At 40.0% G+C, this 17,190-nt stretch overlaps 1 protein-coding gene across 4 annotated transcripts in view; it reads right to left on the bottom strand.

Annotated features, from left to right (window-relative positions):
* The window catches only part of PRKCA (protein kinase C alpha), a 133,453-nt gene that overhangs the window by 70,430 nt on the left and 45,833 nt on the right, over window positions 1–17,190 (bottom strand). For 3 of the 4 annotated variants that reach the window (XM_030461893.1, XM_030461892.1, XM_030461894.1), the window contains one exon: window positions 11,984–12,066. In XM_030461893.1, coding sequence (XP_030317753.1) covers window positions 11,984–12,066 — 83 coding nt within the window. Of the gene's footprint in view, window positions 1–11,983; window positions 12,067–15,824; window positions 15,830–17,190 lie in introns of those variants that run through there. The other variant, XM_030461895.1, reaches the window with a different exon arrangement.

Raw genomic sequence — 17,190 nt, 5'->3', positions numbered from 1 at the left:
TAAGTGCCTGGTAAATTGAGAGGAGAGAGCATTTGGAGAAAAAATATTTATTTCAAAGTAATGCTGGTTCTTTCATCAGCAAGACATAACTACAATTAAAGAGGTTATTCTACCCATCCATTAAGGAGATCTAATTATGGAACATCATTAGCAAGGACTTAATCCAATTTTTTCTTTGTGTTTTGATTACTACCTATTAGTTTTCTCCTTTTATTGACAGGCTTCACTTTCAAGTTGTTATCTTTTAACTTAGAATAGCATTAAGACTTTTTAAAAGTGGCTCTTGAATGATCCTGCAGGTGATATTGGAGAAATCCATTTAGAACATTGTTTCCTAGCCTCTTTTTTTATATTATTCTAGAAAGGTTTTGGAACCAGTAGTTTCCTGCAGGTGATATTGAAGAAATCAATTTAGAACTTTGTTTCCTAGCCTCCTTTTTTTATATTATTCTAGAAGTTTTTTGGAACCAGTAGTTCCATGCCACTGGCCCTATTTCACCTCCCCCTCTTTTTTGATCACAATGAGAAAAATATATAGAAAAGCTTCAAAGCTTATTAAAAGAAACATGGGGGTGACTGTGTAACACCATATTTTAAGCAAAATATAGGGTGCTTATGGCAGCAATAACCTTGCAGCTTCTCATTGGGACCCTCTGCAGGTCCCCACCCAAAATCCCAGACATCCACTGCAGCAGAAATTCTCCTTCCTCTCCCTAAAATTGGAGGGCATGAGGAATACAGCACCTGCCCGTGGCATCATTTCATATCCCCTTTCCTACTAAACGAATTATATTATTTTTATCTGGTTTTATAGGCATCAGTTGCCACCTTTGGTGGAACAGCAGAGGGTTGGTCCCATCACCCCCAGGCTGAACCCTTCACCAGAACCTTTCCCCTGATCTGCTGAGAGGCAACGTGGTGTATTTTGTGTCTTTTTTGAGTATTTATTGGAGTTCTGATTGTATGTGCTTTGTATTTTCGTGTTAAAGAAACAGTTTAAATAACAAGTTTGTAAATCAAGCACAGTTCATTAAGCACAGAAAAGACTCCCACTGACTTAGATGCAAATTTTGTGCTAATCTTAGAAATGCTTAGAAACCCACTGTTCCTCTGACCTTTTCCTGAATTTGGCTTTACCACTGAGATTTCCAAAACACTCTTTTGCATTTTGTACATTTTACAGAACTTGTTTAGCCCCTTCAATTCAGAGGAGCTCTCATTTATAGAGAGCTTTGCCCTTGAATAATAAATGATTTCTTAAAACCAGTCTGCTGAGCCATAGGACTGAGGGCTTTTCCCAGCCATATATTCCTGGTTTGCAATGCTTTTGTGATAAATGGTGATGTTGTTTATGCCCAAATAGAGATGCAATTGCATCAGAAGCAGCCAGAACAAACAGAATATTTCTGATTGTTTTAAACATTTGCACACTCCTAGATTGGGGGGGATTTTTCAGCCTATTTTTCCAAAAGAACCCAGTGCCAACTTGCAGCTCCTGTTGCCTCTGCTGCTGAACACAGACACCAATGAGCACAGAAAATGAAGATTATCTGCCTGTACACATCTGATGGGTGTGCATGGATGAAGAATGTTTATATACCCTTTAAAGCAGGGCGAATTTTGCCAAAAAAGCCTTAATTAAAGACAAAATAAATCTCATCTTAAAAATCATAGAATCATAGAATTAGCCGGGTTGGAAGGGACCTCAGAGATCATCTAGTCCAACCCTTGACCCACCGGAGCAGTTGCTAGACCATGGCACTGAGTGCCACATCCAGTCTTTTTTTAAATGTCTCCAGGGACGGAGAATCTACCACCTCACCGGGCAGTCCATTCCATAGCCTGATCACCCTCTCCGTGAAGAAATTCTTTCTAATATCTAACCTAAACCTCCCCTGGCACAACTTAAGACTGTGTCCTCTTGTCTTGTTGAAGGTCGTCTGTGAAAAGAGTCCAGTTCCCACCTCGCTACAGCCTCCTTTCAGGGAGTTGTAGACAGCAATGAGGTCTCCCCTGAGCCTCCTCTTCTTCAGGCTGAACAGCCCCAGCTCTCTCAGCCTCTCCTCATAGGGCCTGTGCTCGAGTCCCTTCACCAGCCTGGTTGCCCTCCTTTGGACCTGTTCCAGGACCTCTACATCCTTCTTAAACTGAGGGGCCCAGAACTGGACACAGGACTCGAGGTGTGGCCTCACCAGCGCTGAGTACAGGGGAAGAATCACCTCCCTGGACCTGCTGGTGACGCTGTTTCTGATACAGCCCAGGATGCCATTGGCCTTCTTGGCCACCTGGGCACACTGCTGGCTCATGTTCAGTTTCTTGTCAATCCAGACTCCCAGGTCCCTTTCTGCCTGGCTGCTCTCCAGCCACTCTGTCCCCAGCCTGTAGCGCTGCATGGGGTTGTTGTGGCCAAAGTGCAGGACCCGGCACTTGGCCTTGTTAATACTTTCATGTACAACATTCTCAGGAAATAAAAAAAACAAACCCAAATTTCTGCCTAGTAGGAAGGAGCATGGTTTTTAAATGGGACCATTTTGAACCACAACTTTGGGAAATATTTAATTTTTGGAAGCCTGTATTGATTAAGATGCTTTGGTCTTTTATTGCCATGACTAATAACCCAAACTCTTGGAGTGCATCCCAACAGTATTGGCAAAACAAGAAGTAATGAACCTGAGAGACTGGACTAATATGACAGGAGCAGACAATAAAAAAATAAAATGCAGTGCAGTGACAGCTAATGTGAATAAAAATGAAAATGGCTTTTTTTTTTCCTCATTCATTTTAGAAATACTTGAAAATAAACTTTTATTACAGGAGCCATTTCTGGATGTATATGTCACGAAACAGCCCATCTTCTCCTCAGTGTGCCTGGAGGAGTTCAGGTATAAATTCAGGTATAAACTCTAGTGCAGTCTCCTTGTTTGACCCAAGGGCTTTATTTTTGCCAAATAGAAAGCAGTAGGAAAACAGTATAAAGAAAAAGCAGTAGGAAACACTTCGATTTGATCTGAGCTTGTAAGATCAGTAAACAGCTGAACCTTCTCACAGAAGAGCAAGGGATTAGTCTGGAATTGTTGAACAGAACATTTTCTACTCCTCTCTCTATAATGAACTTCCAGAAAATAATTAAAAAATACATTTATGTATCTCAATTTCTCTTAATTTTACCTCTGTGTGACATGTTTCTAAATCCAGGATGTTAAATAGAAAACCATTTGTGTTTCACTGAAGCATTTCCCATTTTTTATCCCAAATTCCCCCTGTGCAGGACTCTGTTGATTGCAGAGTTCTTTTTATTTCCATGAATGCTCCAATCACACTCTTGGCACACCAAGATCCAAGTAACAGATGTTCAACAAAACTCTGAGGGATTATACATTTCTCCTAAAACTTGCAGGGACTGCTTTCATTTCCACTGTGTGATTGGTAGGGGTTTTTTTTGGGGTTTTTTTGGTTCTTTGTTTGCGTGCTGATTTTTTGTTTGGTTTTGGTGCTGCTGATTTGTTGGTTTTGATTTTTATTTTTTTTTTGGTTTTTAAATCACTCTCTCCCTATCTTTTTTGCTTCACCTTCTCCAAAAGTATATTTAATTCTTCTTTAGAGGGTAAAACCATGTGGGAGCTCTCAGGAGCCAGAAAGCCAGCAGGATGCAGCAGCCTCTGCTCAACTTTGTTCCTCTGGTTGTCAATGTTAAACCAGGGTGTTGACTTCATTACATTTCAAGGTCAGCTTGACAAAACTAATAAACTTGGAGAACCACCACAGCAATTCAAATCTGTGGTTATTAGAGCTCTTTTCTGTTTTAATGAAGCAAAGTAAAAAGCTTTTTAATACGTTTAAAAAAAAAACAAAAAACAAACACACCAAAAACCTGAATGCCATTAATGTCTGTTGAGGAACAGGATTTCAGGCTTCAGATTTAACAATACAACATGAGTCATTGACTCCTAAGTAGGTCAGTCTGCAGATCCTAATGGAGATCTTGAAAAATAGCAGTGGATTTGTTACTAAAGGAGGATTTCATAAAGCTATTTAGAAGAGATGCCCAGGTTGCCTTCCAGGGGCGTGCCAGGACTGTAGGGTTCAAATGGTCTTTAATTAAATCATAGAATCATAGAATTAGCCGGGTTGGAAGGGACCTCAGAGATCATCTAGTCCAACCCTTGACCCACCGGAGCAGTTGCTAGACCATGGCACTGAGTGCCACATCCAGTCTTTTTTTAAATGTCTCCAGGGATGGAGAATCTACCACCTCACCGGGCAGTCCATTCCATAGCCTGATCACCCTCTCCGTGAAGAAATTCTTTCTAATATCTAACCTAAACCTCCCCTGGCACAACTTAAGACTGTGTCCTCTTGTCTTGTTGAAGGTCGTCTGTGAAAAGAGTCCAGTTCCCACCTCGCTACAGCCTCCTTTCAGGTAGTTGTAGACAGCAATGAGGTCTCCCCTGAGCCTCCTCTTCTTCAGGCTGAACAGCCCCAGCTCTCTCAGCCTCTCCTCATAGGGCCTGTGCTCCAGTCCCTTCACCAGCCTGGTTGCCCTCCTTTGGACCTGTTCCAGGACCTCTACATCCTTCTTAAACTGAGGGGCCCAGAACTGGACACAGGACTCGAGGTGTGGCCTAACCAGCGCTGAGTACAGGGGCAGAATCACCTCCCTGGACCTGCTGGTGACGCTGTTTCTGATACAGGCCAGGATGCCATTGGCCTTCTTGGCCACCTGGGCACACTGCTGGCTCATGTTCAGTTTCTTGTCAATCCAGACTCCCAGGTCCCTTTCTGCCTGGCTGCTCTCCAGCCACTCTGTCCCCAGCCTGTAGCGCTGCATGGGGTTGTTGTGGCCAAAGTGCAGGACCCGGCACTTGGAATGTTGAACCTCATCCCAATAGCTGGGGATAATCCCACAATTCGAGTGATTCTAGGAAAAAAATAGTCTAGAAAAAAAAATTATTGACAAAGAAGCCAATAAACCTTTCTGTAAACACCATAATGTATATATAATGTACATATATGGCCTATATAATGTAGGGTTTATATAACTTCTTATACCTGACTGCTCCTAACTCCCTCAAAGCTCATCGCTGCAGTCAGGTTGCTTCTTAGCCTCCTTTTTTCTCACAAGGTACAGCAGATTTTTCACAGTTCTCCACCTTTAAAAGCACTAAAAGTAAAGTTTGCTCACGAGAATTGACACCCCTGTTCAATCAAATAATCAAAATTTGCACTTAATTTCAAGAAAAAACCATGCAACAGCATGCAAAAAACATGCAACCTTTCATCAGAACTTCTAAAAATTAAATTAAACATCAGACTCAAAAAAGGCTTTTTTTTAAAGTTTTAAAATTATATCACTTCTCTTAAGTTTAGAGCTTAGGTTTTGAGATGTTTATAAACTTCTTGATTACTCTATATGAAGTTAATAACTTGCTATTTATTCTATTTCTCCAGTGCCAACAGGGTCTAACCTAAATAGCCACCAGAATAACCAGGGTTATAATAACTTCAAGTTTAGGGCTTTTTTTTCTTTCTTTCTTTTTTTTCTAAAAAAAGAAACATAAGTAGCCAAAGCTATGCATATGTTTTTACAACTATTTTTATAAAGGTTTTTATCTCCTTTCTGGTCCATTCTTTGCTGGTCCGATGCTCCTGTTGCCATAGAAACAAGACCTAGGTGGTTTTTTACAGATTACAATGGTTTTCCCAACATAGAGAGATTTCTTTCATGCCTTTGAGTTCCTCAGGTACCCTCCTCATGGGGACAAAAGGAAAAAAGGATAAATCAGGCTCTGACTCTTCTATCTAACTTCTCATTACCAGAACTCATGAGATGCTTTGGCTTGTAGTTTCTGGGCTCAGCCTGTGACCCCTAAGATGCATTAATTACCTGGGTCATGTTGCTGTTTAATTCTTTGCAAGGGAAGAGCTGGAATCAAACTGCAAAAGGGGCAGGATATTGCTTCCTACAGAAAAGCAGGATTTGATTTTTCAGCTCAGGTAATGTGCTGTTGGTTTCAAACCTGTTTGCATCAGCTTTCATTAGATCATTCTAGCAATCTGACCAATTATAAAACTGAGAAATTATTTTGTTTTCTCACAATGATTTCATGGAGTTCCCAGTCCTTGATATCCCTGCCTCTTTCAAGGCCAATCCAATCTTTTCCAAAGGCTGCACAAAACCTGAGAACTCTTTGGATCTCTTGAGAGGATCACCCCAAGACAGCCAAAATGAAGAGGAAAGAAATCAAAGAACACAAGCATGGCCCAGAAGGAAACTAAAGTGTCCTGGTTGATGCCCAGCTACCCCAGTGCTTTCCAGCAGTCAGAAAACCAAAGCTCAAACAGAAAAGGGAGGCAGCTGCTCTCCCACCAGTCTGGATGTCTCAACCTCCCCTCCTTGCTTTTCCTCTTTCATCTCCCTATTCCTGAGTTGAAACACCTTAATAAAAGCATCTTGCTCTCTCCTACAGAGCCCAAGCTGTCCTTTCTTTCCCCAGGCTATAGAAGTTGTGTGATTTAACCTAAGAAACAGAGGCAAAACCAGCTGAACCCATGAGTAAATTTCTCTCTGCACCCAAAGAAAGAACTCCCATAAATTCACCAAGAGAGCTCCCAAAAATTCACCAAAATTCATGTTGCTGTTTAATTCTTTGCAAGGGAAGAGCTGGAATCAAACTGCAAAAGGGGCAGGATATTGCTTCCTACAGAAAAGCAGGATTTGATTTTTCAGCTCAGGTAATGTGCTGTTGGTTTCAAACCTGTTTGCATCAGCTTTCATTAGATCATTCTAGCAATCTGACCAATTATAAAACTGAGAAAATATTTTGTTTTCTCACAATGATTTCATGGAGTTCCCAGTCCTTGATATCCCTGTCTCTTTCAAGGCCAATCCAATCTTTTCCAAAGGCTGCACAAAACCTGAGAACTCTTTGGATCTCTTGAGAGGATCACCCCAAGACAGCCAAAATGAAGAGGAAAGAAATCAAAGAACACAAGCATGGCCCAGAAGGAAACTAAAGTGTCCTGGTTGATGCCCAGCTACCCCAGTGCTTTCCAGCAGTCAGAAAACCAAAGCTCAAACAGAAAAGGGAGGCAGCTGCTCTCCCACCAGTCTGGATGTCTCAACCTCCCCTCCTTGCTTTTCCTCTTTCATCTCCCTATTCCTGAGTTGAAACACCTTAATAAAAGCATCTTGCTCTCTCCTACAGAGCCCAAGCTGTCCTTTCTTTCCCCAGGCTATAGAAGTTGTGTGATTTAACCTAAGAAACAGAGGCAAAACCAACTGAACCCATTAGAAGATTTCTCCCTGCACCCAAAGAAAGAGCTCCCATAAATTCACCAAGAGGGGTGTGCTCTCCATGCTCTAGAATTATTTGCAGCATATGGGACCTACAGTGCTTTGCAAAATTAGCCCACTCCTTTGGTTCCAAATTAAGATTTCATCTAATTTTGGTAGAAGAAGTGCCACCTCAAAAAAAAAAGTGCTAAAAATGTTTATTCTGCATGGTTTCCTCAGTGGTCTGTGACTGTGCATGTTCCTTCCAGCTAATAAGTTCAGTGTGCCATCATCAGAAGTTTTATTTTTATTTTTTAAACACCTCATTGTGGGGGTGGAACCTGAGAGAAACATCTATAGTGCATTTTGCACATGACACCTTGTGTCAGAAAACAGATAATTAGTAAGTCTTGAGCATTCTTTAACCACTAATACCACCTCATCCTACTCACATCCAGCTTCAAGATCGATGCAACTTCTGCAAAGCCTAAGATGACAAATAAATAACTAAATTCAAGTTAAACTGCCCAGCTAAATATCCTCAAAAAAATTGGAAAATAAGAGTTGTTGGAATAATGTCGACTCCAATTTTGGGAATAAGAAAAAGGTTTTCATGTGAAATTAGCACCCAGCAGATTGCTTAATCAGTTGCAGTTATTGCCACTAAATCTACAATCCTATCAATAAGATTTCTTTTTACTATTGGGAATAATTTTGCTGAGAGTTCTTCTTTTATGATATCACTGCCTGAAATTGTTCTCCAATGGTAACTTAGGAAAATCACTGATATTTTTAGATTCCTCATTTATATTGCAGTACTGCCTTGCTTTAACTATTAACTCTTACAAGGATCATTTATGTTGTGCTTTATATTGCACAGAATAAGCCTACAAAATACAAAGTGTATTTTTTAGGGTGCAGTTGTTCAGCATTTGAATTGTTCAGGACTGGGGAAATAATTTTTTTTAATTCCCTGTACAAAAAGCTTTCAAGGGTTGCAGTGGAAGACCTCAGGAAATGAACTTTGGGTTTTGTTTTTTTTTGTAGGTACTCACCCAATTTTTTCCACCCATTCTGCAGATGGACAAAGTGAGAGGGTCAGTTCCAGAATTCACTGGAAGGGCAGAAGGAAGGGGTGAGGATTTTTAGTAGTTACAATAATTTGTGACTCTGCTCCTTTATAATTTAATTTTGTTTTCCTTCTGGATCATTCCCTTGAGCTTAAAGCCATTTAAAGTTGCAATAAATGGAGCTTATGCTTTATTTAGGAAGAGGAGGTAAAAAATTATTCTCAGTAAATGATAAATGCAGAAAAGTTCCAGCACCTGAAGGATTCAAGTAACCTGGAAGCTGCTTCCAGCTACTTAAATGATGGCATCCAGAGTACCAAAAAAACCTTTACCTAGCCAGCAAAAAGCAGGAAAAACCTGTGTCAGAAGTGGTGAGCAGTAAATAAGCTGTGGCTGGGTCCCCAGCAAAGGGAAAGCACCCATGAGCAGGTGAGGAGCAAATCTGGGAAGTGCCTGGCAACTGGGGAAGAACAGAAGGCAGAGATGGTGACATATGGCTGGGGTTTGGCTATGGAAATGGGTGGGAAAATAGTTTTTGGGTTCTGAAGTATCCACAGAGGGAAGAGGAATGTCAAGGGATGTAGGATGCTGCCTTACATGGAGCATTTGATGGAGGAAACTGAGGCACATGCTCCCCACTCCACAAAACCACCTTCAGATGTCAGCAGAAAACAAACAGAGCCCTTTTTGGGTGAGTTCCTTCTTTGATTTCCATCTCTTCTGTTATTTGGAGTCTGACACCAAGACTGATTTTGTTTAAATTTCTTTTTCAATATACTCAACTCCCCACATTTCCTACCAAGTTTACACAGGCCATTGAAAAACAGTTTAATCAAAAGAGAGACATTATATAAGCAAAATTTTTTACTTGTGTGAGTTCTTATTCCTCTGAAACAGGATATTGTTCCCCAGACACCAGCATTTCAATCCAGGACAACCTCTTTGCTCACAATGATTATTTTCTATTTGGTGCAAGCCCAGACCTTCCAAGCTCTGATTTCATCTAGCCTGAGTAACTCAAAGTTAAGGTGACTTTAAGCTGTTCTCTCTTTTACCCTCACCTTCCTTCAAGGCATTTACTATTAAAGTAATAAAAATAATTTATTCCCTTTGTTCCAGCAATCAAATATTGTAGCAAATAGAAATGTTACATGAGGAGACAGTATGATGCATGATGCAGAGCACAGGACTTTTACACAGCTGAGAAGTCAGAATTTATTCAATACTTAGTTATAAGGCATGTAAAAAAAGGGAATAAGGAAAGATCTGGGGATAGTAGAGTCTGGAATTTCTTTTGTTGTTAAAGATCTCGAAATTAAAAAAAAAAAAGAAATTAAATAAAGAACTTTCTGTTGCAACAGTCAAATACGTTGAGAGAAATGCCTGAGACTGTCAGAAGCATCCCCCCTTTCTGCAGGGGATTTCTGCAGCCCAAAAATGCTCCAGAGAGCTCTGAAAACACCTGGGTGATCCCAGTCTGGCTGGACACAATTTACTTGGAAAGGGAGAATCCAGCTGCTTGAACAAGAGCATTAATTTAAATGTGTATTTTGAGCACAGGGCTGCACTCAACTCCATGAAAGTCTGCAGGCTTGCTTATAGTGATGCTACAAGGACAGTGCACAGGAATTTAAAGTTATTACATTATGTAATAAATAGGATTCTAACCTATAATTATTATAATTTATAATTATTGCTCTGGAAATGTTCAGTTAATGACAATATTGCTCATTTGGAAATGGAAAGGCTACATCCTGCAAAGGTGCTGGAGAATTTGCCTGTGCAAATTAATTGTGCACCTGCATGAAATAATTTAGAAAATTAATTTTTTTACTATTTAAAAAGCTTCTAAGTATTATGTTAGTACAAATATTTCATTTGTACTGACTCAAACAGGAAGAATTGCCTGGGTTTTAAAAGGGTAGACATTACAGTCAAGCATTTCAGTAAAGTAATGTCTAACATTCTACAATCCTCTTTGTGTAACAGGCCCCAGTAATGTAGCACTATTTTAATAAAACCTTTATTTTGTGCTTGTTTTTAATCTTCAAAGTGTTTTTGAGATACTGATAAATGTTGAAAAATATCATTTCATAACCCAAATACTAAAATCAAGCATTAGGCTGATTTATTTAATCACCAAGCCAAAAGAAGCATATCAGGAAATGCAGTCAGCAATATTAAAGACTATTAACAACCTGCCACATACCAGATCCTATAGCCAGGAAGAGATTCTTGATAAAATTAAATGTTCTCACAAACAAATGTGTGTTCTCCTTTATGAAATTCAGGTAAAACTGAAATAATGGAGCAGTTCTGGAGTTACCAGAACAGAACATGGGGAGGTGAAAGAAAGGCTTCAGGTACAATTGTATATTAAATATAATTCAATTGAATTTACTGATAATATTTCTAGTACTGGGAAGCTTTTCTGTTGTAAGTTTGAATAGTTTGTAAGTTTGAAAAGCCCAAGCAGAGGTCTGAGTGGGGTCACCTAAGATCAAGTTTGCTCTTTGGATGTCCCCAGCTCTGTTTCTCTGGGCAGGAGAAACTCAACAGGGCAAGTCCTACCCCAACCATTTTACTTCTGTCCCTAAATTTAGATTATGTGGAAGATTTTAAACCAAACTGGCTTTAAAATACTTCTCAGCTTTTCAACATTTGCCCATATTTAAATTTGAAAAGAAGAAAACTTTTTAATATGAATTTTTCCAAAACCACTTGGAGCTTCTGCCTGCATTTTGTTCACTGACCTCATGGCTAGAATATTAAACCAGTTCATGGGGAGCTCATTAAAACCTCACAAGAAAAGTCTTCTGCTGCATTTCATCAGTGGAGATAATAACCTACAATCTGGAGCATGAATATGCTATAAGAAACAAAACAGAGCCATTCAGAGAAAGAACACTCAGAATGCATTGTTCTGATAAGCAGATGTTAAATTACTTCACTGTAAAGTGGAATTGATAAAACCCAAAGAAATGTTCTTTTCCTGCTGCTTCTTTCAGCAGGGTGACACCAAATTCCTGGACGTGTGTCTCAGCCCATGAGCAGATGTTGAGAGGGAAAAACTGGTTGTGGACCAAAAATGCTCCATGGAATTAGAAGTATTGACAGAGCCAGACAGAATGGGTGTATCCTGACTGGCATACTAGCTCAAGGATGAATATTACTCAGGTTTTGTAAACTTAGATAAGCCAGCTGGCTCGTGATTAAACTCTTATCTAAGTGAAGATACAGGTCCTTGTGTACAGAGAGGAGCAGGACCAGAGTCAAGGTATACTTTGAGATAAGATGGATACAAAGAAAGCTCAGAAAATACCCTGGAAATTGTTAATACTCAATACATCCAACTTAAAGCAAACAAAAATAAAATGCTGACTTCATGCTTGGGTAAATACCTCAGGGCTGTCACATTCTGAGGGATCCTGTTCATGGTCACATGCTCCCTGGTTCTTTTCCTACCAAAATTAGATCTTAGAGTCCATAAATACTCACTTCAGGAGTGTTAAAAACCACTTGAGCTACAATTCTCATAAAGATCCTATTGGTATTGTTTGTAATTCATTCTAGCAGTGAAGTGTAACAATACAAAAGGATGTGTAAAAACACAGGATTAAATAAATGTCAGTGGACTTACATCAGTGTCAGGTCCCTTGTCAGCCCCAGGACAGGAGAAGGTAACAAACTCATGGCATCTCTTATGAACTACAAAACAGCAAACTAGAAAGAAAAGAGAAATCAGCAGTTAGAATGGTATATATTGGGTTTTTTTGTTATTTGCTGTTGTAACAAATATAATTACAAAGGAAAAAAAAACAACTCACAGTGAAGTATTTCACCTGTAAGTCAGACAAGGAAAGCAGAGCCAAATGTTAAATTAATGTTAAATGTTAAATAAACAAAAAAGCCAGACATCAAGCAACCAATATACACACAATTATAAATATTCAATATTTCAGGCAGCCCATAATGTTAAAATATAGTGTAGGATGAACAGGTCTATGGAGTCAGATTCCCTGAAGCTAAAGCCACATCTGTAAGAGGAGCTGTCAAAACTTAGGAAAAAGCAGAAGGCACAAAATGCTCCTCACCTACCAAGTTCTGGGTCTTTACTATTTAACCACTTCTGGGAGAAACTAAACTGGTGAGTGAAGTGGTTGTAGAGCACAGAATTACAGGAGAAAATGGGAAAAGAAAATCAGCTCCTGATTACACTCTGACTCCCAAGTCTCCATAATGAATGATGCAAAAGAACTTTTTCTCTCTGAGATAAGGAAAGCTTCTTTTAATTTACTTCTTTACATATATGACCATGTCTATAGGTTGCCACCCAGCTATGGGTCACACATATCCCCCTAAACACCATAAAAAGAACAAAATGCTGGAGTGTGCTTCTTTTGAGATGTGGGTATTTTACCTTTTCACCTTCACTAAAGGTTCTGTCTGAAATTAAAGCTTAATTCAGATATTTCAAAACTGGGTCACATCTCAACACAACAAAACAAGAGTTGAGGTTGTGAAATCTTCAAATAAACACCATCAAGCAATGACTTGAGAGATTATAATGAAATGATTCCAAAGTAATTAGCAATCTCTTACAGATAATACATTCCCTCAGCACTTCAAATTTTGCATTTCCAATATATAAAAATGCAGTCTTATAAAAGACACCTAAAGAATAAATCAGATTTCTATTGATTGACACTGGATTTCCTCATCTTCAGTGGAAACCAAATTATCCTAATTTTTCTAAGCATCTGATTTCATGAGGCCATGTTAACAGCTCTCTTTCCCATTAAAAACTGATGTGAATTTCTTTCAGATGATGAAGAGAGCTGAGAAAGATGTTATCAAGTGCACCTTGCAGCACACAGCAATGATTCCACCCTAATGCCAGCCTGGCCTCATCTACACCTTCCAGTCAGCTCCCTGGCTTTAAACAAGTTTAATCACCCTGATTTTCTTCTCCAGCTATTTTTCCTCATCATCCCATGCAGCAAGTGTTTTTAACTGTTCTATTTCTGACCTGGCATACATTTATTCTTTGAGCAAAAGCAATAAAACAGTCTTTGCTCCATTGATTCCATGCTGACTTCATGTCAACCAAAGTTCTGGCTGAATGCTTGTGGCCAACTTTAGTTTGTTCATCAATGAAGAACCAAATGAATCCCACAATTATCATTTTGATGGTTTGTTTCTACCAACTGAAAGGTCACTAAGTGATAATTCCTATTAATAGAACTTGCAGCTGAAAAATGTTTCACTTCCAGATTTTTTTTCTGATTCCAAACCTGAAGACAATAGCTTGATTTATGTTTGCAGGAGAAAATCACCCAGGAAAACAATAAATAAATCACTGAATCCTCCAGAAAACAAAGAAGTTAACTAATTATGAAGCACCAGAGTCACATCCTATCTCCCAGCTGACAGTTTTTCATAGCATGACAAAGAATTCATTCAACTAGAGACAGTGTCACCCTTGTTTTTAATATGATAAATGATGAGTAGAAAGATGGATACGTAGGAAAACCAGTGCCACTCTTTGCTACAGCTTTGTTCCAGAGCTAGGAACCCTCCAAACTTCCTTGTAAATGATGCTGATCAGACTGAAACTGAAATTCAGCTGCCAAAATAAGTAAACCAGGCAGCACTTGGCCTTTTGGACTTCAAGAGGCTCTCCAAAAAAAAAAAAAAAGTCACTTATTAAGGCTTCAGTTAGCACTGATGACTTCTGAACTTTTAAAAACCTGTCTGTTCAGTCTGAAAATAGACTGAGTGTTGTGTGCACCACAACACGGGCAGTCTCCACTCCTTTTCCTTATTTTCCAAATGGATTTGTACTGCTTAACCTATCTCTGAAGAGCTTAGTTACTGAGGGAAATATTCAAAAGCATCAGACCTGTCTCCCTTCTTGAGAATACTCCAAGGGGAAACAAACAGATTGACATCAAAACCAAACCCCAAACGATGGAGTAAGCAACTCTCATTAAATCCTAAATCTAAAGGGAAAATAATAAAAGTGAACTAAAATCCCTTGTTAGCAGCCATCACTTCCACACATAAAATATCCAAATTTTCATCTTGAAATGCAGCCATTAGAGTGTATTTTAGCATTAGCTTTTGAAATCCCCTTAATTTCACAAAGCAATACAGAGCTAGAAAAATAATGGGAAAATTCATTTAGTTCAGATAAGTGCAAACAAAATGCTATCTGCTTAAAACAACATTCCCATGTTTGAGGAGTAGAGATGAAAAATAACTTCTCACTCATTAAGTGTTTTGAAAAGATGTTGATAACTTCACATCCCTTATTGCAGCTGTTAAGTGACATTATATTCACCACCTTCTTGCAATGAAAGTTGTATTACCCTGCTTTACAGACACTGCCAGGAAATCTGTTGCTTTACATTTGCACAAGAGTACAAGAAGTCCACAGTCCTGCATGTGATATCTGGAGGCTGAGAATTAAAATTCAAAAGGAAACAATTGAGGTATTTTCATCTTTTGACATGGTTTGACATCGTGAGGTTGATCAATGGTATATTTAATATTGTTGGGAGCTCTGGACCTGCTGGACACAAATATTGCTGCAGCCCAAGGAGGGCACAGGGAGGAAGGGAGAGAAGAAAAATAGATTTAGTGCTGGTTGGCCACTTGCATCTTCCAGGCTGTTCCCTCACCTTCCATCCTCCCAGCAAAGCTACAGGGAGCTAAATGGATAGCATGGAAACAAGGAAAAATGTAGTAAGGAGCACTCAGTGCATCCTTGAAGCACCAAGCAGAAGAGGCACTGCATGATTTGTGGGATTTATGATGCAGAACAGGGGGCAATTCATTCTCCCCAACACTTTCCTGTCAGTGCAGAGTTCTGAGAAAAACATCCTGTTATTAATAATATATACATTGTCATCCTTCCTGGGGTTACAAGGCACAGCTGTAAATTTCCAACTGCTTTCTAAAATTATGTGATGGGCAAAGATTATAATGATTTATTGCTAAGTGAGAGTTCTCTGCTAAAGAAAACTGTGACTGAGAGTTTTCCTGTATGACACAGACTGGTGAGACAAATGAAATATTACAATAATAAATAAGAGAGGCAATCTTCTCTATTGGGTGATCTATAAAGGAGAAAAACCATGGTTGAGCCCCAGTCACCCACACGTCCTTTAGCTGTGTGTCTGAAGAACTCTACAGCCACAAGCAAACCAAAGGACCAGGGACAAAACGTCACAGGTCATATATGTGACAATTAGGAACGATTCAAAAAGCCCAATAGATTTTTTTAAAGCACTTTTCTCTGCTCTTTGAAGAAAAACAAAAGACATATTCATGTCTTCCCAATAGACACAAATATATTAACCACAGCATTTATGTATTCTGTACAACAAATTAGAATCATAGAATCATAGAATTAGGGTTGGAAGGGACCTCAGAGATCATCGAGTCCAACCCTTGACCCACCGGAGCAGTTGCTAGACCATGGCACTGAGTGCCACATCCAGTCTTTTTTTAAATGTCTCCAGGGACGGAGAATCTACCACCTCACCGGGCAGTCCATTCCATAGCCTAATCACCCTCTCCGTGAAGAAATTCTTTCTAATATCTAACCTAAACCTCCCCTGGCACAACTTAAGACTGTGTCCTCTTGTCGTGTTGAAGGTCGTCTGTGAAAAGAGTCCAGTTCCCACCTCGCTACAGCCTCCTTTCAGGGAGTTGTAGACAGCAATGAGGTCCCCCCTGAGCCTCCTCTTCTTCAGGCTGAACAGCCCCAGCTCTCTCAGCCTCTCCTCATAGGGCCTGTGCTCGAGTCCCTTCACCAGCCTGGTTGCCCTCCTTTGGACCTGTTCCAGGACCTCTACATCCTTCTTAAACTGAGGGGCCCAGAACTGGACACAGGACTCGAGGTGTGGCCTAACCAGCGCTGAGTACAGGGGCAGAATCACCTCCCTGGACCTGCTGGCCACGCTGTTCCTGAGCCAGCCCAGGATGCCATTGGCCTTCTTGGCCACCTGGGCACACTGCTGGCTCCTGTTCAGCTTCCTGGCAATCCAGACTCCCAGGTCCCTTTCTGCCACTCTGTCCCCAGCCTGGAGCTCCCCATGGGGTTGTTGTGGCCAAAGTGCAGGACCCGGCACTTGGCCTTGTTGAACCTCATCCCGTTGGAATCGGCCCAGCTCTCCAGTCTGTCCAGGTCCCTCTGCAGAGCCCTCCTGCCTTCAAGTTGGTCCACACTTCCTCCCAGCTTGGTGTCATCTGCGAATTTGCTGATGAAATTAAGCTGTGAACATCAGGGTGGAAAGAATTAATTTCTAAGGCAGTCTGACTGACCTGCCAGGTATAATCTGTAGAGGAATCAGTGAGGTCTTTTAAAATGGTTAAGACTATTTTTATAATGGTTTTTTTTATAATGGTTAAGACTATTCTCCCAACTCAAACGATAAAATTATAAAAACTTAAACACTATAAAAATCATGTATTATCTTCTTACCTAAACAAGCTTGGAAGCTGTGGCTCTGCCACATAATTAATTGCCCAACAACAACAGAAAAATATACTCCTCCTGCCATAATTAGTTTCCAGGTTTCAAATATTGATTCTTCCAAAGGAACTGGGAGGGGAGGTCTGGGCAGCAGTAAGGAAATGACTCTGTGTACACTCAATATTTCTTGTTGGGTTTCTGCTTACAAGTTTTGTCGTTGGGTTTTCAACAAGAATTGATTTGGGACAAAAGTATAACAAGCATGAAATGACTCTCAGAGAACACTGGAGAACTCAAAGGGCCTCAGCAGTAGCTTGGAGCACTGCATAATTTTTTTCTGGTGCTGGTTCACATGCTTTGCATTT

This window comes from Calypte anna, chromosome 18 (assembly GCF_003957555.1).
Source record: "Calypte anna isolate BGI_N300 chromosome 18, bCalAnn1_v1.p, whole genome shotgun sequence".
Lineage (NCBI taxonomy): Eukaryota > Metazoa > Chordata > Aves > Apodiformes > Trochilidae > Calypte > Calypte anna.
The sequence above is the reverse complement of the archived record's forward strand: the minus strand, read 5'-3'. Positions and strand labels throughout refer to the sequence as shown.